The sequence below is a fragment of the Pseudorca crassidens genome, chromosome 11, assembly GCF_039906515.1.
Source record: "Pseudorca crassidens isolate mPseCra1 chromosome 11, mPseCra1.hap1, whole genome shotgun sequence".
NCBI lineage: Eukaryota > Metazoa > Chordata > Mammalia > Artiodactyla > Delphinidae > Pseudorca > Pseudorca crassidens.
The window spans coordinates 70,477,608-70,502,170 of record NC_090306.1 but is presented as its reverse complement, the minus strand read 5'-3'; the positions used below and the strand labels follow the sequence as shown (position 1 = coordinate 70,502,170).

The 24,563-nt window shown below is 37.7% G+C and overlaps 1 protein-coding gene across 5 annotated transcripts in view; it reads right to left on the bottom strand.

Moving 5' to 3' along the window:
- TMTC2 (transmembrane O-mannosyltransferase targeting cadherins 2) overlaps positions 1–24,563 on the bottom strand; it is an 862,038-nt gene that overhangs the window by 493,143 nt on the left and 344,332 nt on the right. For all 5 annotated transcript variants that reach the window (XR_010932514.1, XR_010932515.1, XR_010932516.1 and 2 more), the window contains one exon: positions 20,886–20,949. Coding sequence is in view for 2 of the 5 variants with exons in the window: in XM_067697476.1 (XP_067553577.1) it covers positions 20,886–20,949 (64 nt within the window). In the remaining 3 variants the exon portion in view is untranslated. The remainder of the gene's footprint in view (positions 1–20,885; positions 20,950–24,563) is intronic.

Below are 24,563 nucleotides of genomic sequence, written 5' to 3'. Positions count from 1 at the left end.
GAACTCTTGGAGTGCTGGGTGTAAGAGGAACCTAACAAGTGTGAACTTCATTCAGGTGAGTAATAGGAACAGATTTACATTTCAGAAATACCACTCGGCAGCAACCCAGGAAATGGATCTAAGAAGGAAGCGGATAACTCATGCAATGGTAGGATCATCCCTGAGGGCCTGTACAAGGGCAATGTGGGAAGAGATGGAAAGCGGGGAAGACAGATTTGAGAAATGAGAGATGGAATGCCTAGCAAAAGGGCAGACTTGCTGCTCTCTATGCCTCTTGCTCAGTGCCGGGGCAGATGATGGCCCCGTTCCTATACTCTGGGAATTCAGGGATAAAAGCTGATCTCAGAAAACTATCTTATCCAAAGAAGTTAACTTTTTGCAGACACTTGTGATGTGTCAGCTGCATGACTCTTAATGCATAACAATGGAAATAGAACCTTCAATATTAAATTAGTGCAAATGAGTTTTCTCTCTAAAGGGCATGGAAGTGACACTCGTAGCAGGATATGATGTTAGAACAAAGTACTTCAGTGATTATATTTCATTTGATTTCTCCAACTGTAATTCGTTTCTTTCTTTTCTCCTTCACTCAACACATGGATTTAAGAAATTTTTTTCAAGACACAGACTAAATCCAGGAAAATATATCTACATCTAACCTTTCTCTTCTAATGCTTCTGAAAATTAGATATTTTAATGCCGCACTTAAAACATCTAAACCATGGTAACAATCTTACAGTATATTATGACTATACCTAGTCTTTACAACTTATTAGGGATTTGATGTGAAAAGGAAGGCATAAAAAACGCTAAACATGGGGACAGGAAGATGCTTTTTTCTCTCCATGTCCTCTATCACAACTCAAATTTGAGCCCATGAGCCCATGTTGACTGTAAACCTAGGGTATATGCATTGAATTCTGCAAAATATAGGAAGCAGAAAGCACATGCACAGAAGCACAAAAAAGAACATAAAAATCTGCCTTTTGGTTTTTACACTATCAAGCCAACCCCTTGCTCTGCCTTTATCAAGTCAAGATGCATCACTGAAACCCCCCAAGTCAGCACTGCCTACAGAAAGGTCATGACTTAGGAGAGGTCAGCATTTGGAGTTGAAAGGAGCTTCTTTTGCTCACTACCATGCCATATTTCAAACTGAGATTCTCACGATGAGCCTGTAAAGATTTTAAGAATTTAAAATTTAAGGATTTTACGGCTTATGTTTCTGTTCCTACACTTCTGACACAGGCATCATGCTGGCTACAGATCAGGCTACAGTTATTTGTCTGATTCAGTTTCAGAGTGCTTACCAGGCCCAAGTGATTACTTAGTTTGGCTACGAGCACATAAAAAATACAAAAATGTGTCTGCTGTATTGTGAATTCGTTATCTTCTGAAACACCACAGCTAATAATAGCAACAGTACCATAAGGTTAATAAAAACAATAATAATAAGTGACATTCATTGAATGCTTATGATGTACCCTTCAATTTTTTAAAATTAATTCTCACACCAACTCGAGGTGAAAAATAAAATGAGGAATTCGCGTCAATCTGTATAAGGCAATGCAACATGTAAGTGGCTGAACCAGAATAAGAACAAAGGTTTCAGTTTTATAATATAGTGTAAGCACAGATGAGCAGATGTTCCAGAAGAGCCCAAGTTGGGAAGTATACAGAAGGAAGCAATTCAAAGGCTCATTATTATTTTAATTTTTTGTTATCATTTTAATTTTAAAAACAGATGATAATGCTGATGACAGCTAACCTTTGCTGTACACTTAGTATGTTTCAGGCACTATTTTAAATGCTTAAAATCTATGAACTCCTTGGATTCTCAAAATGATTTTATGATTTAAGTGCTACTAATACCCCATTTGACAGAAGAGGAAATTGAAAGACAGAGGTTAAGGAACATACCCGAGGTCACAAAGTAAATGGTTTAGCTGGAACTGGCTGATGGAAGTAAAGCCAATCGAGAAAAGAATGCTAGCTTTTAAACTGGGGTCCGCAGTCTCATGGCAGATTAGAATCAACTGGGTAGCTTTAAAAACTAGGATGATGGGGTTCTGCCTTTGACCAATTAAAATCAGAGTGTCTGGTGAGACGCAGGGCTCAGGATGTTGTGAAAGCTCCCTAGGTGATTCTAACGCAGCTAGGGCTGAGAACCACTGTACAACATAAAGTCAAGACTACCGTTTCTATTCTCAGAAAATAACATTTGGGCTCAAGGTCAATGGCAGGAGGTAGATTAAAAACTCAGTAATAAATAATAGAACTATTGCCTTTGCTGTGTTAGAAAATTATTAACATTGATCATAAACAAAAACATTACAGATAACTTAAAACAGAGTTCCAGAGTGAATACAGAATCTTGGGTTTATTTAACGGATGTCAAAGCTGACTTTCTTATCAGGTTTAATTGGATAGTAAATTCACTCTATCGTTTCCAGAAATAGTCCAGGAATACCATGTTAGGAGAGGCCTTGCAGGATCTTTTTTCAATTGGGCTCAAATAGATGGTTAATTTCTAAAGTGTTCATTTCATTCTGGGGGTTCCATTTTTCATGGCACTTATTTCTGATACACACAGAGGGCAATATTTTCAAGGTATGAGAAATATTCCTCTCAACCCAAGTGAATACATACCACTATCTTACTACTGTTTCGTGAATGGGATTTCAAACAACAAATGAAGTCCCAAAGAGAAATCTGGGATGCAAAATTTTTTGTAGCATGATGGAAACTGTCTATGGACAGCCATTAAAAAAGTAAATAACACAAACTATGCCCTCTCTCCAGGGCAAAGAGAAAGGCTATGAGAAAAAGGTAAGGTAGAAAAAGGATAATGCTTGGTAAACCTTACCTGTTGAGGGAAGTGAGGACAAATACTGGCCCCACCAAGACCTTTTCTCAAAGGCATCGTTAAAAAAAAATATAAGTGCATTCTTTGGTTTTCCACTCTTATTTTACTTTTCCTCAACTGATGGAACTCACAGAAGAATTAATAGCAAATGTAAACTGTGGAGGGGGCTCAAACTGAGTGCTCTTTTCCAATGATGAAGTGTTGATTCAACAACCCCATTAAAAACAGAACATCACCACCAAATCCCGACATAGGACGTGTGGTCAACACGCCTGGCCCTTGCTTCCTGATCCAAGAGACTCACTACCAGGCTAGACACAGTGATGGCAGGAAGAGTCTGGGGAAAAAAAAAATACTCTCCCTGGAAAGCACACATACTAGTTTAGCCAATTTGTTATTTTTGTGTTTAAAATTACTTCTTAACCACAGTCAGGTTTCTTGAAATGCAGGCAATTTTTCTTTCGGAGAAAAATTGGCCTTTCGCTCATTCTTATGGTTGACACAAACCACTGATCCCCAGGGCTGCGGCCTGTCATATTAGGTTTTGGCACTGTTGCCCCCTCTCTGCATAGGTGCCTCACCATTTTGTTTTGTTTGCTTGTCATTTCCCCTTTCACTGGTATTTTCCTCCGATTGTGGCTCCCAATATCAAAACAGGTCATCCACAGACAACAGCACAGGGAAATAAACCACAAAATCTAGTCTTTTTTTTTTTTCCTTCATAAAATTGACTAACGGGGAGGAAAACTTTTTGGCTTATTATTCTTATTTTAAGTTTTCTCACATACCCTTCTTATTTTTAGCATCGAAATATTTGTCATTTTTTTTTTTAAAAGGAAATCTTATATAAGGTAAATTAGCTGGGGAGAGGGAGATATGCCCTTTAAGGGGCTACTTTTTGGAAAATCACTGGCCAGTTTTCAATAAGGTCTGAATGGATTTATACAATCAGCTTCTACCTCATGGTTTACTGTGTGTTTTGCAGAGGGAAGTGAGGCCTGTAAAAAGGAGGCAGGCGTACCATTAGGTCAAACAGAGAAGTGTAAGGGTTATACTTCATTGGGATCATAGCGCTATAGAAGCCGCTCCAAAGGTTTATAGCTATTCATTGTGTGAGATCTGCTGTCACTTCTACCACAGGCTGAGTTTCAGAATCTGAATATATAAACACTTATCAAGAGCGATTCTGCATTTCCTGAGAGGATGAAGTCATCTAAAATTCGACAGAGTTCCAGTTCATTGTGATCACTGTCTCCTGAGACGCAGGTAGAGAGAACCAAAAGACCCAGGGTGGGTGCAAGCTGCGGGTAGACAGAGAAGATTTCAAGGTTCTCCATTCAGCGAGAGTTAAAAAAAAAAAAAAAAAATCAACATTATTCTTAAACACGTCTCTTAAAAAATCACTTGGATGGCTCTTGAGGTAAACTACAGTCCAGCCTCTCAGTGTGTTCCTGGCAGCCAGTCTCACTGCTTTTGGTTTTATTTCCAGCACTGTAAAAGATCAACGTGTTTTGTGCTGAGCAGACCATGTTGTGGTTGGCTTGCATTTAGAGGCTGAATTTCACTGGGGGAGGGGACACGTTGAACATAACATGTTTCAAACACGAGAACCATACTCAGTGCTGCAAGATGTCCATGCTAGGAAAGGACAGGAAGCCAACACAGACTGAGAGGACAGAAGCTTCCTGTGAATCCCTTCACAACATTGACCGAGCACCTGATGTCTTCCAGGCACCACCACATGTGCTGGGGAAAGCGGAGGTACAGAAAATAAAGTCCTTGCCACCACAGAGCTCGTGGTCTGGAGAGCGGACACAGATAATGCACGTAGGTAAGAAAATACATAGGCTGTAGATGGTGATAAAAACCAAGGAGAAAACGTACAGCAGGACAGGATAAAAGAGGTAGGGTATATTACTGGTACAGAGGTGTTTCCTATGAAGCAGGATGGGAAATCTTACTGATACAAGTTGCTATTTGAGCAGATATTTAAGAAAGTGCCAGAGCTAGCCATGCTGCTATCCGGAGGAAAAGCACAGCAGCTGGAGGAAAAAGTACGATTATAAAGCCCGGAGGAAGGAGCATGCTCGAGTCTGTTGACAGGCAACACCAATTTGTTCGTTGTTTAGGTAACCTGGCAAGTGGAATTGACTTATTTAAAAATTATTCTCTTTGTGGAAAGAATATATAGACAAATTCCTGCAATGTAAGTAATTTAACAGTAGCTCTGGACCAAGTAGAATTCTAAGTGCTCTGTATGTATTGTTGCATTTCCGTAACAAATGCTCTGAGGTAGTTATTATTACCTCCCTTTACAGAGTGAGCAAATGAGGCTTAGGGATGTAAGCAACACACCCAGGATCTCAGAGCCAGAGGCAGGTGAAGCCCTGTTTAGTACACCCAAGCCATGTAATTCCAGAGCCTACACTGCTAAGCTATGTTGCCTACCAGGGCTTGTGAAAATGGCATGATTCCACTGGAAATTCACTGCAGAGACTGCTCTTCCCAAACCAGGGAAGTCACCGAAGCATGCTATTTATAGCAACATCTAGTAAACAGACAAACCCTATGTGCTACCCATGTCTCTGTACATTCAGGAAAGCAAAACCCAAAGTTTCTTTGTGAAATATCATGCTGGAAGTAGGTGTATATATATATATATTTTTCCCAGTACGTGGGCCTCTCACTGTTGTGGCCTCTCCCGTTGCGGAGCACAGGCTCCAGACGCGCAGGCTCAGCGGCCATGGCTCACGGGCCCAGCCGCTCCGTGGCATGTGGGATCCTCCCAGACCGGGGCACGAACCCGCGTCCCCTGCATCGGCAGGCGGACTCTCAACCACTGTGCCACCAGGGAAGCCCTAGAAGTAGGTATCCTTTTCTCACTGCTGCCATATGAGCGGAATACACTTTATCCCTAAACATTAAAAACGGTTTGATGCCATCAAGGTACACAAAATATATATTCATGATTAAGTGCTACACTTTTTGAGATATAGCATATATAAGCCAGACCAGGTAGGGTGGGAATAGATATAGGTTCTGGAAAACATGTTAAAATAAAAACTTGATATATATTTGAAGGTGCTCCACTAAATAAAATCTACATTGTATCAAGGATCATTTAGCACTATACACTGTAATTTTATGAAAACATTTAGTTCAAAATAGGCTTTCAAAACCTGCAGTCATGAATTGCCCTTTGACTATCAACTTTATTGATGGTGTGTATCATGTTTTGTCACCATTCCTGCCTTCACTAGGGATCCTGACTTGTTCTGAGGCTATTGCCAACACGCATCTGGCAGACCTTTGGTTATTCCCAGAGCCTAGCATGTTCTAGAACACTTTAAGTGCTATAGCACGCACATATTTGAGGAGATAATAAATTTCCATTAAAGCAGAGTTGAAAACTCAAACCAAGTTTTAAAAAGAATTGAGTCATATAGTATCTTCATGCTGTAGTTCCTTTTACATAAACATCTTCACCATATCCAGCAGCTTCAGTTTAGACATGAGAAGTACTAGGATTGGATAAATTAAAGACTAAAAGATCAATCCCGAATTACTCAAAAAAAGCTTTTTGCTGTAATACTCTATTCATAACACGTCATTAAACAGATTAAAAACCTACAATCAATTTAGCATATTTCTAAGTAGTTTTTTTTTTTTCTTTTCTAGGGATTTTTTAAAGGAGAATGTTAATATTACTTTATTTATATGTGGGGGAATTTTTAGATTCCTGTGTATTTAAACATTATTGTACTGGAAATCACAATAACCTTAACTAATACGAACTTTTGTCAAATACATCTCTAGACCGTAATACACATATAGTAGGAATAAAATAAAATCTGACATGATACCTGCACGTCATTCTACCATAACTCTCATTTAAAGAACACAAATTCAGTTAACAGCAAAACTTCACAAAGAAACTGTCAGGTAAGTAAGAGTCTACTGTCGAAAGTATCTGGCCTTCCAAATCCTAAACCAATATTTCACTAAATCATTTTGCTTGCTTCAGCTTATTAAAGGAAAGGAAATAAATTACCTTTATGAAAAAATGAGCAGATTTACTGTCGTTGCATGAGTTAGCCCAAGACAAAGTAATCCACACATTTCAAGCAATACAAAAACAGTAATTTGTTTGCTATGTTTCTTGAAGTCCCTGAATATTCTCTGAAGATAACACAGTGAATTCATGAATTTTTAAGAACTGTTGTATAAGGTGTGGAAGATGCAAACTTTCAAGACTCATAAACTATATAAACCACTCATGAAAAAAATTAAGAAACAATTAAATGCTAAGCCTGCATCAGCTACATCTCTGAGACAGTAGGAATCACAACTTCCTTGTTTCTCACTATATCCCTGGTATTCATTTTAGATACTGACATATAATAGGCACTCTGCTTGCCTGGATTTGTATTCTGACTCTACCACTACCTGTGAGATCCCAGACAAACTACCCTGCCTCTGTTTCTCCATCTGTAAAAATGGGGTAGAATTTAACTTTTAATGTTTAACTAGTGTAGATGTTGTTAGGCTGACGCTTCCTAATTTTTAAAAAAAGACGTTTTTCTGGTCTCAACATTATCATGTTTATTCTTCTACAAGCTACAGAGACAAAATTTTTTTGGTAATAATTCATAATAGATACAAGCAGAAATATGGACCTATAACAGTTGTTTATCAACTTTTAACCCATTCAATATTATCACCTACATTTAGGTGAATGCTCTCTGTTTTACATCATTAAGTGTGTATAAAAAAGGTTCCTAACTTCCAAACATGGAGACACAGTTTATACAAATTCAAATGTAACTAATGGATTTAAAGCAATCATATGGTACTACAGTGCTTATGGTATAATCCATCATCTGTTCACCATAAAGTTCCCTACAAGTAGGAAATGTTTAGGAGTTACTGTGTCAATCAGCATACTAGAAAAGAAAATGATAATGTTATATTACTCAATGAAAGGAAAAATAAGCATTTGTGCATGTATCCAGTAAAGATTTCCAAGGCTAATCAAAGTACATAATCTTCCTTCGGCAGCAAAATAATTCCATCTTCCAGTTAATGGAATCTATTGCTCTCAATGCTAGCCTAAGAAAACTATTTCAAAAAGAAGATATTAAAGTGGAGAAAAGCAACTAAACATAAGTGAGAAATTATAAATTCTACATAGGAATCTTTCTCCATAAGAAAATTCGAAAATAAGCACAGATATCTATGTATTTGCGGTGTGTCATTTAAGTAGAGTGACCTACAGAAATGCATTTTAAAAATCCTTTGTTCTTTCAATATTTTCATATTGACGCTTTTTCAAATACAGTTTTTCACAATTTCTGGTATCATTTTAATAATGCATGTAGGGCTTCCCTGGTGGCACAGTGGTTGAGAGTCCACCTGCTGATGCAGGGGACACGGGTTCGTGCCCCGGTCCGGGAAGATCCCATGTGCCGCAGAGCGGCTGGGCCCGTGAGCCATGCCCGCTGGGCCTGCGTGTCTGGAGCCTGTGCTCCGCAACGGGAGAGGCCACAACAGTAAGAGGTCCGCGTACCACAAAAAAAAAAAAAAAAAAGAGAAAAAGAAAAATAATGCATGTAATCATGGATGAAGAAAAGTAGCAGTGCATATTAAGGATTTATTTATTATAGTAGCTTTGATTTGCTGATAGATATGTACATTAGCATACTTGTGGTTACAAATAAAAGCTCAGCTAGTTGAAACAGATGAAAGCTATGACTACAAAAATTTAACAAATAGTATGACTCTTTGGGAAAAGATAGTTGAACCTTGTTAAGAAAACGGGAAAACTACCATTGGTTTCTGTAAACCAATAGTGGAAAATGCACTATATATTTAAGAAAAATAATTTGTCTTGTAGGAAAACTAAATTAATACATATTGAGGATTTTTATTCATTTGTTTTAGTAGCTTTTATTAGGATTTGTATATAAACAACCAGTAAAAATTACAGATGGAATCAAGAAATAAACTGTAGTACAAATATAGATTCCATGGGGAAGATCCAGCTATCTTTTATAGGATTAAACAGTTAAGTAGAACAGTTAAGGATAGAGTAATTTAGATTGGAGAATATGGAAAAAAAGTGTTTGAAAGCAGTAGCAGTAAATGTTCTACATCTATCCATTCTTGAGCTTGTTAAGATCTATCATATGATACTATCAAAAACGTAGTTGATTATTTCCACATGTAATTTAAGCAATTATTTTCTTTAGTATAAATTGTATATGTATATATACATATATGTAAATATATAAATATATATTTCGTAAATCATTCTAACAAATCTTTTCAAAATTGCTTCTCTCTTTAAAATTCAGTATTCCTAATCTGAAGAAGTTACTTTTAAAATGAAACCAATTCGGTGAATTGACCATTTCAAACTCTCGTCACAAAACCTTTCATGGCATGACATTTGCCCTCTTTAAGTTGCCATTTACTCTTCAAAAGGGCAGTGTCTCAGTAGGTCATAGTATGTGGTAAAGCTGCATTTCTGGGAGTTATTTCGCTACAGATCTCATTTAAGAAAGTGACAAAAACAACAACAAAACGGAGATGAAAACCACACAGAAATAATGAGAGTAGGTAAAATATAAAGGTCCTATTCTTAAAAAATTGAGTTCTCTATCGTTTTATTTTTTGCTGTAATCACAATGCAGGTTCAGACAACTGATAAAACTCTGAATACCATACCACAGTGGCCATTTGTTGGCACCTGGTATCTAAGGAAGTAACAGTTGATCATAAGACAAAGACTGAGACATTTTGTAGCATACACAAGTTTTTCCCTCTCTTAAAGATGTCATTCTTTTCAGCTCTCTTCTAGGGTTCGTTAGCAAAGATGTTACAGCAATATATTTAAGCAAATCCTTCTCAAGTTGATAAAGGGAAACTCCTGATTCTGAATTATCTAGTGACAAGAAGTTTAACATTATAACAACTCAGTCTGGGAAAATAACCTCATCCAGAATGACACAGACTCTCCTTGACCAAAGAAGACATTCCTCTGAGTCCTCTTTTTGACTAGGCCTCATCCTTGGGTCTTTTCTTACGCCTGCCTAGCCCAGCTGTATCAAGAATTCTGATAAGTTAATTTAGCGAGAATCCCCCCACCCTCGCTATCTGATCATATTGGCTTGTCTTCCAGCAAGAATTATGTAAGTTGGTTTACCAAGAACCCTCCTACCCTTGAGGCCTCTTCTTAGTAATTTTCCATCCACTGACCACCCCCTGCTGTCTCTGCTGTATGCCAGGTTGAACCTGATCTGTCTCCCTTATTTCCATAGTCATGAAACTTATCACAATAGTCCTGAATAAAGTCTTCATGACTATTTTTAAAAGCATTGGGGACTTCCCTGGTGGTCCAGTGGTTAAGACTCTGTGCTTCCACTGCATGGGGCACAGGTTCGATCCTTGGGTGGGGAAGTTCTGCGTGCCGCATGGTGTGGCCAAAAAAATAAATAAATAAATTTTTTTTTTTACAAAAGCATTAGAATAATTTTTTTTCTCTTTAACAAAGACACAGGACTTTCAATAAGAAATTATTCTATCAATCTACTAATTTTTCAGGATCTGCCCAACTTTTACTTGTCTCTAGGGTAAAGTAAAATATAATTTTATCTGTAGATGTAAATGAGAGTTCAGGTAGATAACAAAGAGTTAAGAGTAGAAGAAAGGTAAGAAAATAGAAAAAAGAGGAGTGGAATGTTACAGGAAACTCAGAAGAGGGAGGGGATAAAGAATCATACACAAACACGGCTTTTTGTTAATGTTTCAGTTATATTTAGAAAAAACATGGCCCCATAAGACCAATCAAGGATGAGAAACATAAATGTCTGAAATAGAAATGGGGGAGAAATTTTATATACAATGGAATACTACTCAGCCATAAAAAAGAATGAAATAATGCCATTTGAAGCAATATGGATGGACCTAGAGATTATCCTACTAAGTGAAGTAAGTCAGAAAGAGAAAGACAAATATCATGCGATATCACTCATATGTGGAATCTAAAATATGACACAAATGAACTTATCTACAAAACAGAAACAGACTCCCAGACATAGAGAACAGACCTGTGGCTGCCAAAGGGGAGATGGGGTCGGGGGAGGGATGAATTGGGAGTTTGAGACTAGCAGATGCAAACTATTATATTTAGAATGGATAAACAACAAGGTCCTACTGTATAGCACAGGAAACTATACTCAACGTCCTGTGATAAACTATAATGGAAAAGAATATAAAAATAAAAGTCTATATGTGTAGAACTGAATCACTTTGCTGTACGGCAGAAATTAACACATTGTAAATCAACTATACTTCAATAAAAAAAAAATTAAAAAAAAAAAAGAAATGAGAGAGGCCAGCTGTGGAAATAACCAAAGGGGATTATGAAGAATGTGGTGACTGCGGGTGAGGGAAGGTCATATCCTTCTCATGGTAGCAGCTACTGGTCCACCCTAGTTGCTATTCCCAGGTAGGAACATGGGCCAGTGTGGTTAGATTAGCTGAGTTCAAAACAAAACAAAACAAAACAAAACAAAACAGGAATCTAGTTTCTCTGGAAGAAAAGGGACTACAAGTAATTTTAGTGTGTGGTCCCACAGTTCAAACAATTATAGCTATAAATTGATGCAAAGGATACCCTCACAAAGAAATGTGAGTAAAAATAAACACGTTTGGAATCAGAGAACATAATTAAGTGGAATTCCCCAAAGTTTTTGATGTTCCTCAACCCTAAAGTACTCAGGTTGATTTTCTTTATAGCCAAGAGCCATGTAAGTTCCTGCACACGTCTCACACCCCCTCATCCTTTTCTGGTTGTGAATCTAAAACACACACACAACACATACATACATTTTCAAAAAATAGTGCTCAAACATGATTGCATGTGGATTGTGATGAATAACAATACCCCAAGGATGGAAAAACTGTAAATTCAGCTTAGTTGAGTCCAAATATCTAATCCCAGTCTAGGCAACAACTAGCCCACATCAACAGCTAGTAAACAAGTGGATTATACTAACCATCTTTGTCTTCTAAGCATGAAGAATTATACAGATGATAAACAAAAACAGTAATCACTTCAGAAATACATTTTTTTCTGGTTTATCTCACATTTTCGAAATAGAAGTATAACACAAAGCAACAATGTAAGCAGAGAGAAATGAATGCACCAAAAACTCGACTTTGTAACTTGTTAGAAGAAAAGCAACATCTAAATAATTTGGAAAGAAGATCTACAGTAGCAAGGAGTTTGAAGACAGATATGAGTGTCTTCTCATATCTAAAATTGGGGCTAAAATCGATCCTGGCATAACTGAAGCTCTCAGGGAAGTGAGCATCTATTTTGCTGAAATCAGACATGAAGAATTAGATATTTGATTTCTACGGCTGTGTGCATAAATGTCCATAACATCGAAAGGATTAAGTCTATTTATGAACTGAAGTAGAATTAGGGTTTGTTGACTTAATTGGGTATGTGTGAATAACCAACAGTTTTTGTTTCAATGATATCTCTGGGCCCTTTTAATAAAACCAGATAAAATACAGAGGGAAACTAATGGCGATTTCTCTCTTGATGGAAACCTATTTATTCTGGGTTTGTCAACTTACTCTATTTTTGACTGTAAAATATATAGAGGTATTTGAAACTGAAATGACTAGTGAGAGTGGGAAATATATTTACAATATTAAAATGCATTTTATTCATAAAGTCAATTTGGTGATTCTGGGATCCATATATTATTAATGCCTGAAAGTCAAGAGACACATGGTATGTAATTTTCCCACATCACAGAAGCCTGTGGAAAGTTTTGGAAAAGGCCATATGTTTTTTCCTCCGTTTACAAGCAGAAATGTGGTTTAACTGCTTCCCAGACAAATTATTATTTACCCTATTTTTTTTTTTTCCCAGTGAGATGGCAATCTCAGCAATTTCCCCCATCAAAATCCCCTATATGGTCAAATCTGAATCTGTCCTGTTTAACTGAATTTCATGGTCTCTTGTTCTAATTAGGGTTGAGGAATATCTTCCCCATCAGAAAATAACTATAACTCAGAACATTTTCTCTCTCTTCTATCAGAAGGTAATTCTTCCATCAGAAGTTAATTCTTACCCTTTCCCCCCAGATTCTAGTCTTAGTGGTTATTTCTACTGCACAGCCATCTCTCCCTACCCTATCTCACAACCATATTTACCATAAAAAAGGTAGTCCAAGTTGAAAGGAATATATTGTAGAATCTATGTACTAGCTCATAACACAGCTGCACTCTCTTACAGTAAGCTCATTTCTTTGAATCTCATATTTCTCATTTGCTCTCTGACATATAATCATTGCCAAAGAGCCCCAAATGCATAACATCAGCTTTGATTTTATAATAATACTCTGAAATAATTTATGTTCTAAGTGCCTAGGAAAGGTATAATGCATGGATGTAATTTTCTATTGGACAGTCCAATCCCAGGAACACATTCCCCTTGAATTCATATGTAATGAATGTGCACTGGAAAACATTTATAAACTATTATACATACTAGAAATATAAAGGGTGAATACAACAATCAGTGTAAAAGTCAGAGAATTGAATCAAAACTAGAAGCAATCGACCAGTGGTTTCAGAACTTTACTGAGAATTATCACAAGATGACAAAGGGCTTAAGGCCAGAATTTCTCCTGGCACTTACTGATCATATATAGATGGTACAGACCTATGGCAAATATTATGTACTGCCTGGCCTGGCATGTTCAGCTCTATCCACAGGCCTTTGGCTTCAAATTCTGTCCTTTTTGCCACAGGACCAACGGACAGCCAAATAAAGATGACATTAGTAAATTACTACCTACGCATGCTCTATTTCTAATTTTGTTTTTCCTCCTTATATCTTCATAGTCTACTTTTTCTTTTTCAGTCCCTGGGGAGGAAATAATCCTTTAAGATCTTCTATATTTCCTCTGCTTTCCCCTCTACTTGGACACATTTAAAATCTTGTATTTAAACACACACACATACCCATACCCTTTAACACCTTTTTTTTTTTTGCGTTACACGGGCCTCTCACTGTTGTGGCCTCTCCCGCCGCGGAACACAGGCTCCAGACGCGCAGGCCCAGCGGCCATGGCCCACGAGCCCAGCCGCTCCGCGGCACGCGGGATCCCCCCCAGACCGGGGCACGAACCCGCGTCCCCTGCATCGGCAGGCAGACTCCCAACCACTGCGCCACCAGGGAAGCCCTAACACCTATTTTTAATATTTAATAAACACATACTTAATATTTCTTTGGTATTGCCCTCTTTCACTTACTTCCACACTTATTTGAAGATTCACTTTACACGCTCTGCTCCCAATTCTCATGTCCTTAACACCTTAACAACTTCCGCCCATATCACTCGCATGAAACTGAACTCACGAAGGTAGCCCTTCATCTTATCCTTTGAAGTCAAAGGACTTTCTCAGTCCTTGTTTTTCTTTACTGTTTAGCAGCAGTGGAAATTGCTCACCAATGTTGATTTCTACATCCTATTGTTGTCTTATGCCTTCCTTACCCTATATTCCCAATGCAGGGATGCTCAGGGCTGTGAAATGGGCTCTCTTCTCTCCTTTTGTACTTTCCCTCCCTCGGTGATCTTATCCTCCTTTGGTACTATGCAGTTTCTGCAAATGACTCCTGCACCTCTATGCCTAACGGTGGCCTTTCCCCCAACTGCCACTTGATAGGAATGTCCTGTAGAAAATTAGAATATCTTCCTCCTCACTTAGAATCTGCTCGGTTCAAACTTAACACTTTCTTCTAGAAATAAACACATTTTTCTGTCCTATTTCTGTTTAGGGGATTTCTTTTTTTCCAAGTTACCTAATTTAAAATTTTGGAACACTCATTGGGCCAATTAATTTTCCTACTCATATCCTATCAAATAATATGCTTACTCTCCCTGCATGTTCTTTTCCATTCTACTGTGTTTCTGTATTTTTGGATCTATATTATGCCTTGTGCCTATACTATTTTTTTTTTCTTTTTAAAGAGAGAAGGCAAGTTGTTTTTTTTTTTTAAATAAATTTTATTTGTTTATATTTGGCTGCATTGGGTCTTTGTTGCTGCGTGTGGGCTTTCTCTAGTTGCAGTGAGCGGACTTCTCACTGTGGTGGCTTCTCTTGTTACGGAGCACAGGCTCTAGGTGCGTGGACTTCAGTAGTTGTGGCTCGTGGGCTCTGGAGCGCAGGCTCAGTAGCTGTGGTGCACGGGCTTAGTTGCTCCACGGCATGTGGGATCTTCCCGGACAAAGGCTCGAACCTATGTCGCCTGCATTGGCAGGCGGATTCTTAACCACTGCACCACCAGGGAAGTCCTGCCTATACTATTTCAATGACTTTTTATTTGGTTTTCTCAAAGCTGCATGTGTCATTTCTACTTTCCCAAATGAAACACACATTCTTCATCACATCAGATAAATCACCACTTTCATTACATCATCCTGCTGAACACAATCCTGGAATACAAACTCCTCATTCACAGTATGGTATTCAATGCCCTTCATCTGGTTTTATATTATTTTTCAGTTCTATCTTCCCCCACTCTTCCTCTCTGCCCCCCACCATGGGCAGTATTAACCACATCTGCTTACTGTTCCTTGGGTATAGTTCATGCTTTCTGAGCTCATGTCTTTGTTCATGCATATGCCTCTACCTGCCAGAATTCTCTCTTTTCTCTTCTTTCGCTAAAAACTTCACCTATAAACATCCAGTCATTTCAAGATTCTCTAAGTTTGTCAACTGGGACTCAATGTCTTCTAGGATCAGTCCCGCTGAAAGTTTTTTTTTTTGTTTTTTTTTGCGGTACGCGGGGCCTCTCACTGTTGTGGCCTCTCCCGTTGCGGAGCACAGACTCCGGATGCGCAGCCTCAGCGGCCATGGCTCACGGGCCCAGCCGCTCCGCGCCATGTGGGATCTTCCCGGACCAGGGCACGAACCCGTGTCCCCTGCATCTGCAGGTGGACTCTCAACCACTGTGCCACCAGGAAGGTCCTGAAAGTAGTTTTTTTCTCCTGTGCACTTTTCCAGCACCTAGCTTCTATCACTCACAGAGCACTTAATATACAGCATCTTTTACTGCCTTGAAGTATGAGCATCTGGATCCTTGGTTCTCTCCCCCACTTTCTCCCCGCATCAAGGTCAGGGTTAATTTTTCACAAATTGGATCCTACTGCACTTGGCGTAGAATTTTACACTATGTTAGAACTTAATAGTAACAATAAAAATGTTGAATGAATTCAGACCAAAAACAATTACATGCAGAAAAATACAAAATATAAAGAAATATAATTCCTCATTATTAGGAATTACCCTCTTCTAACTTTGGCATTTACTAAAAGCCAAGTAGAACCGGGTGACTTTGTACTATGCAAATTCCCCATTCTTCGCATTTTACGGAAAATTTAAAAACCTATAAATTAATGCAGAATTTGGCTCACTTCCCACAGGAGGAACAAAACCATTTCATTTTAATGTTCCTTCTAGTCCTCAAGAGTCGGCAGTTTTTGATGTGCGTAAATGGGAGAGAAGACAGAGAAAAGTGTTGTCTTTTTAAAGTAACCTCCACAGAAAGATCAATTTTATTTATAAAAATGGAAAACTGAAAGCGGAAAAAATTAAAATGGCAATTTTGGTAAAGAGTTTTCCCACTACGAAAATGTTTCTCTCAATGTGCACTTAAATAAATATATTTCTCTAAATGTGCACTTCAGTAAATGACGATGTATTCAATATCCCTGATGAAGAAACAATATCAGAGTCTAACATTTCAAGTTATATGTGCCTGCTAACTGACAACGGATTAATCTCCAAAATATACAAGCATCTCATGCAGCTTAATATCAAAAAAACAAACAACCCAATCCAAAAATGGACAGAAGATCTAAATAGACATTTCTCCAAAGAAGATACACAGACTGCCAACAAACAAATGAAAGGATGCTCAACATCACTAATCATCAGAGAAATGTAAATCAAAACTACAATGAGGTATCACCTCACACCAGTCAGAATTACCATCATCAAAAAATCTACAAACAATAAATGCTGGAGAGGGTGTGGAGAAAAGGGAACCCTCTTGCACTGTCGGTGGGAATGTAAATTGATACAGCCACTACGGAGAACAGTATGGAGGTTCCTTAAAAATCTAAAAATAGAACTACCATACGACCCAGCAATCCCACCACTGGGCATATCCCCTGAGAAAACCATAATTCAAAAAGAGTCATGTACCCCAATGTTCACTGCAGCTCTATTTACAATAGCCAGGACATGGAAGCAACCTAGGTGTCCACTGACAGATGAATGGATAAAGAAGATGTGGCACATATATACAATGGAATATTACTCAGCCATAAAAAGAAATGAAATTGAGTTATTTGTAGTGAGGTGGATGGATCTAGAGTCTGTCTTACAGAATGAAGTAAGTCAGAAGGAGGAAAACAAATACCATATGCTAACACATATTTATGGAATCTGAAAAAAAAATGGTTCTGATGAACCTAGGGGCAGGACAGGAATAAAGACGCAGATGTAGAGAATGGACTTGAGGGCATGGGGACGGGGAAGGGTAAGCTGGGACAAAGTAAGAGATTAGCACTGACATGTATACACTACCAAATGTAAAATAGATAGCTAGTGGGAAGCAGCCACATAGCACAGGGAGATTAGCTCCTCGGTGCTTTGTGACCCCCTAGAGGGGTGGGATAGGGAGGGTGGGAGGGAGATGCAAGAGGGAGGAGATATGGGAATATATGTATGCATATAGCTGATTCACTTTGTTATACAGCAGAAACTAACACACCCTTGTGGAGCAATTATACTCCAATAAAGATATTTAAAAAATAAATAAAGTTATATGCCTCTGCTAATTTAGATTTCTTTATTTTAGCATTTGGTCACTGGAATTCTTTGAATATGAATAACCCTAAAAGTCAATTAATAATTTTCAAGTAAGTTGTATGGAAAAATAAGACTTTCGTAGAAGAAAAAAATATAAAGCAATTCATCATGGGACATACTGAAGAAATGGAATAGGTATCTTACTAAGAGAGGAATTCATCTCACAGATAATCAGCAATCTTCTTAATATAGTAAGTGGGTAGTACACAGGGTTGCAATAAAAAATTTTACTTCACATAGTCATGATCTGACATGAGCACTGCTGAAAAATCCACAGAGGACCCCGACATACAGCTACAGACTGCTGTAGTTGAAACTAAACAACAGAAGAAAATGCTTTATGAAAAACAAGAATAAGATTAGGTTACCATGTAGACAAGAAAAATAGAAAAGATAGTGAAACTACTTAAACAGGCAATAAGAGTTGAGGTCTGTTTACCATGTTCTCATATAAACAGGTAACTGAAATTTATTTAGTAAGTACAGAAATAACAAAGAATGTTTTTATGACAAAGGGAATAAACAGCTCTGAACAAGATAAATGTCAGATGGATGTTTTAATTTAGATCACATGCTAACTGCTAATAATTCATGACATGGGGCTATTGTTTAAATAGGTCTCTTCATTTCAGAATACAAACCTGTGTTATTGTCAAGGTTTACATTTTATCAGTCTTGTCTTGGTGGCATCTTACTTACCAAATTATGTACAGAAAACCAAACACAATTCATAAAACAGATTAGGGAAAGATCACATCTGTTGATCATCAACTGTAACATCATTTTCTTATTGTTAAATATAGACTTCATATCTTATCCAAGTCTATAAAATACTTAATTTATTGTTACCAGATAAGAGAAATATCATTTGAATAAATGCATTTTTCAAAAGCAATCTGCGGCGTGTTTATGAAGAAACTTTTTGGGGTTTCAGAAAAAGTGGTTTCGAGTTGGAGATTAAATATTGATTTTATGATTTGGCCAGTCTTTAAAATAAATACTCTTGTAAGTCAGGTTTAAATCTTGTGGTGCCTCATTTTCTTTTTCATTTTTGAGGTCAGGTCAGAGAGCCCTTTTCTCCCTAATCCATTACAATGTGCTGAAGACGGCCACCTGATCAACCACTTAACAAAAATAAAAGTGACAGTCAAGGGACTGCTACTCAATGAACAAAGGTTGAACTTACCATCATTTAGTATATATAGTAAGAGCATTATATCATTCTATTAATCATTCTATTATTGATTCTATCAATCAATTCTATTAATCAAAGAAGGGAAGGAAGGAAAGGAACGGAAAGGAAAGGAGGATAAGGAAGGAAGGAAGGAAGGAAGGCAGTCAGTCAGACAAAAAAATCCTGATTTCTGTCTTCAGTGAACTTATAAGTTTAAGGTCTCAAGTCCAACCCTTTTCTTAGAAATGCTACACAAGATGCCCAACTCAGGCATTTACAAATCTGTGCCTCCTGCATACCTCCCCCTGCACCTTCTAATTTCCTTTTCCTGCTCCATTTTTCTCCAAAGCACTTACTGCTGTCAGACATACTATATATTTTATTGATCTGCTTCTGTTCTGTCTCCTCACCACTAGACTATATGCTCCCAAGGGGCAGAGACTCTTTTGTCAATTTTGTTCACTGGCGTGTATCCAGTGCCTGGACTAGTGTCTGGCACTTAACAGATGCTCAGTAAATATTTAATGAATAAATGACAGGACCATTATTATTTTGTTTTTCTAGACTTCTGGCTTGCATTTTCTAAGATACCACTGCATTTTTTTCCATAAAGCTTTCTCTTATACACACAACAGCCTGGGTTACAATGTGATTCCACTTATTAGTTGTGATACTGGGTGAGTTATTCATTTCTCTGAACTTCAGCAGAATGAGGATCACAGAAGTATCTGTGGGTTGTTGTGAGAAATAAATGAGAGAATTCACTTGTTTAAACAAGTGTTTAATAAATTTTATGCTTATTATTCTTTTTACAACTATTAAATTATTTTCTTCTGTTGCAAACAGCTTACCGATTCTTAAAGTACCTCATAATTAATGAAACTGGGACATTTAGATTCAAGGGCTAAGGTTACATGTGGTTGAGTCTCTTGATCAAAAAAGCTACTTCCTGGGTGGGTTGCTTTCAGGAAGCATTAATCCTCCCCTTGTTCCACACTGTATTTCAATTAGTTGATTATGTTCAGTCTTGTCTGCTACATTGTGTGGTCTTTTAGGGTATGAAATCTCTGTATCCTATCACAAAGCAGGTACTCTATAGACCTTTGTCCAATAGATGAGTTACTGTAAAGAAATGGGACTGATTCCATTATTTGTAGTCCCATCACACGTGCACTTTCATTACTGTTTGAAAATTACATTTCTCAATAGACGGCGTAGATCCAGAGAGCAGGGTAGAGGTTTTAGTGCTGCAGAGTGATGCAGAGCAGTGTGGATGAGAATAAAAGCAATGCCCTGGAATTCAATGATGTACTGTGAATAAAAAAGTGCTGAGAAGACCGATACAAAACCAGTTCTTATTCTCTCGTAAATGGTTCTCTATTTCAATAGCAACGATCTGATTTATGGAAGTGTGACTACCCAGGGAAAAAGTCTAATAAAAAATACTTGATAAAGTTGAAAAGCACAGTTACTAGAAATGAGTACTGTGGAATAGGGAAGAGGCACACAGCTTGAGGTTTGACAACACATAAGAACCATTGAGTTGTTAGGAAGTCCAAAGGCATGTAACACCACAGCAAAAGTACTTTCAAAGAACTCATTTTAAAAGTCATCCAAATGCAAAATATCTAATAATGCTAAAACCTGTGTTCAAATGATAAAAATGTATGGTGCTTCACACACGGTAGTAAATAGGCATTTGTACCTCTGGAAAAAGAAAGAAGCTTGAGACGGGCATATTTTATGGTTGAATCAGCCATTTAACACAAAATAAGAGATCAGAGAGAAAAACACCAGTATCACAAGGCTTCTATGTCTAAAACTCTCACATGCTGTGAGTCCATCCCTTTGAATAATACTTCTCATTAGGAAGGTACTTACATTAGGCCTCAGCTTGGCGGCCAGATCATAGTACTTCTCGGCGGCTTCATTGAGGCTAGCCTGCCTGTTAAAGAAAACAAAAACAAAAACAAAATCGTTTATTTTAAAATTTCAGAGAGGTGAACAGAATCATTATGTAGCAAAATAATATTAACTTTTTAAAGATTACAATCATGCCAATCAAATAATAAGGTGACTAAGCAAAAAAAGATCAGTAAAAATTGAACGCACACAATGTACTTGTCATGATCTTTAAGGCACTGTAAATATCTCAACCTAATCCTACTCAGTAGGCATTATTTTAAATGTACACATTAGGAATTCGCAATGTTAGTTTCCTTTTCCAAGCTAATGTAGATGGTATGTCACAGGGTTGGGGTTCTCCTGCTTCAGTATGATGTCCTAGAAAAGTCTTAACTCTTAAAAATAAACTGTCAAGATTACTATTTAGTTGCTTTTATTTTATGAAAATAGTAAACATTTTCAGGTTTTAGAAAAAAAAATCTATCTAGAAAGCTACTTTCTTTACAGTCCAGGAGGGGAACTTTCCATTGTGTGTTGTTTATCCAGAAAAAAAAAAAAAAGAAAGGCCAGCCTCTCCCTCTCTTTGCTCTCTCGTCACCAGGGTGGGCACATGATGTAGCCTCAGCTAACGGGATGTTCTTGCCTAGGACTTTGATTCCTGAGCAAATGACAGAAAGATGAGAGGATGGCTAGAATTTGCTCACAGTGACAGTGGTGGAGGCAACCAGGAGGCAACTCCTGGTCAGAGTCTTCCTGTAAAGAACTGCTATTGGATGTCCTGCTTCTTTGCAGGAAGACTCTGGGGCTACTTTATTTCCTGCCAGTTCAAGCTATGTCTTCCAGTCTATAGTGAATTCTGTAGTTCCCACAGCCTTCAAATAGCTACAGTCCGTTTTTCTTAATTACTACCAAATACCATGAGTGGCACAGGTGACTTATACAAATAAGATGCAGACTAAACTTTATAGATAAGTTTGTGCACTGTCTATTCTTGCAATTCACAGCAAACTCCTTGGTTCAGCCAATTGGTTAACAGAAGAAATCAAATCTCTCGAGTCCCGAAGAAGCCCAGCCAATTAGCCATCAAAACATTATGCTTTTTACTTTTTTTTTTTTTTTTTGCGGTACGCGGGCCTCTCACTGTTGTGGCCTCTCCCGTTGCGGAGCACAGGCTCCGGACGCGCAGGCTCAGCGGCCATGGCTCACGGGCCCAGCCGCTCCGCGCCATGTGGGATCTTCCCACACCGGGGCACGAACCCGCGTCCCCTGCATCGGCAGGCGGACTCTCAACCACTGCGCCACCAGGGAAGCCCCAAAACATTATGCTTTTTGATCATGCCATGCTGCTTTCTGAAAACCTTCCAAGATGGTAGATAATAAAAGCTAGAAGCTCTTGCAGGTTACACTGTAGTCTGGTGACCATATCTGTGTAGAAAAGAAATGCTATAGAAAAAGAACAAATTCAACTTCAGATAACTATAGCGTGAACAATAGTAGTTAAAGCCGTGTGGTCCTGCAGTTAAAATGGAGACTTCTCTTGAAACTGTGATGTGAAGAACCTTTGGAGACAAGACGATTGCAAAGAGGTCAGGAATAAAGAAACAAAAATTAACTTTCTCAATTAGAAAACTACTTCTCTCTTTAAAAGAGAAGGCAAACTAGCCATACCTATAAAATTGAATTTGCACTTTGGTCAAGCCACATAAAAACTATAAAGACATATGGCATGCAACCATATAAACTACAGGAATAAGTGAAGATAACATTTCTCTGGAGAGCAGGACATATTTTTCTAATTTTTAAAGGAAAAATAATTAGAAACACTGCTATTTTTAATGGGGTTATAGAGAAAGTAAAAGTCCTTGACTTAAGACTCTACTGGACTTACAACATGTTACAAAGTGCTGTTGCAATTTATATTCTCATAAATGTTGAAGTTCAATTTCAATATGTCAAGAAAAGTACTTCAGTCTGGTATGAAACAGTAAAAATTCTCTCGCTAGGGTATTTAATGAAGGTTCCCTAAACCAAACTATAGAATCACTTTGGTTCAGATTCATTTGGAAATTTGAACCAGAATTCATTAGGTCGTGCCCTGGAAAGGTTTTCTCCAGAGGAAAATAAAAGGCATGGAGTAGGAAATTAGAGTAACTTAATTCTACAAAGAAGTAAGTTACTTTGAAGCAAGATCAACCAATAAATGTTTAACATAGAAAATATGGTGACTATTAATATTCATCTTTATGGACATTCAGATTCAGGAGGTAGATAAGGATCAAAAAAGAAACTCAGGAATTCACTAGGTAAAATGCCTTTAAAATAATAATCAATGCAATTGAAAAAAGGCTTTTTCCCCCTAAAAAGGTTATTAGTTTTTCAAGCCTTCACTGTTTTCAGTCTTTTTAATTCCCAAAGGAAATATCTAGTTTAGAAGACTTAGTTTCTTAAGCTAAAAGTAGAATTGATGATATTCTAATGAAATAAGAAAATACAAATAGAATTTATTATATTTGTCATATAACTGTGAAAATTAATTTTGACTCTAGGACTTTTTTTCTAATATTAAACGGATTTTACTGACTACTAGGCACTTATGGCAACACATGGAAAACTGTAGGGAAAAGAGTATGTCAGTTCTACCCACTGGATCTTCCTGTATATCCTTGTTTTACTCTCTACAGAGAAAACTCATGAGGAGCTGTCCAATGTCTACTTTATGGCGTAAGCTGTATTGCATACTCCCCCCTCTGCAAGAAGCATCCTGGGAGTACTTAATAAATCTTAATGCAAAAATGATTGAGCCATTAGTCAGCATTTGAAAACTGAGGAAATTAGCAATATCCTGCCAGTTGCTTAGGGGATTCTAGTAAACAACCTAGAACCTCAACCACTGGATTGTTAGAGATTGATTACAGGACTCAGGTTCCAAAGACTATTGGGATCAAACTATTTAAAGAAGCTGATAAAATATACTTTTCCTGAATGCCCATATTTCTTTTCTTTGTTCACTATTTCTTTTTGAGATAGTAAATTCTCTGTGTATCACTTACAAAATTCCATGGATTGATTACTCTATTTTCCAGTTTCAACAATATTATGAATCTATTGCTATTATTGCTATTATTAACCACATTTCAAAGATGGTTAAAATGAGGCTTAGAGAAGCTGACAGTCCCCCAAGGCAACGCAGCTGGTAAGTGGTTGAGCTCAGAATCAAGGGCTCTAAAATAAAATATCTGAATCACAGGATCATGCTGCTATCTTTGTGAGCGCCGGATGTATCAGAATGACATGTGGTACATTGCTCCGTGGCAGATGACCACAACAATTCTTACATCAAATACTAAGAAAGCAATAAAACATGCTTCTTGATTATTATGCTTAAAAGCGATGATTTAAAGTAAGGAATGAGATTTGAAAAGGGGAAAATATGAAAAAAAAAAAAAAAGAAAGAAAAGGGGAGAATATGGAGAATATTTGCAATGACAGGTTTTACATCCTTCCAATTCTAACTCCCAAACTGATAGAAGTGAACTTCACCAGACCCAGCTGAGCAGAGGATAGTTTTAAGAACGAACAGTGAGGGGCTTCCCTGGTGGTGCAGTGGTTGAGAGTCCGCCTGCCGAGGCAGGGGACGTGGGTTTGTGCCCCGGT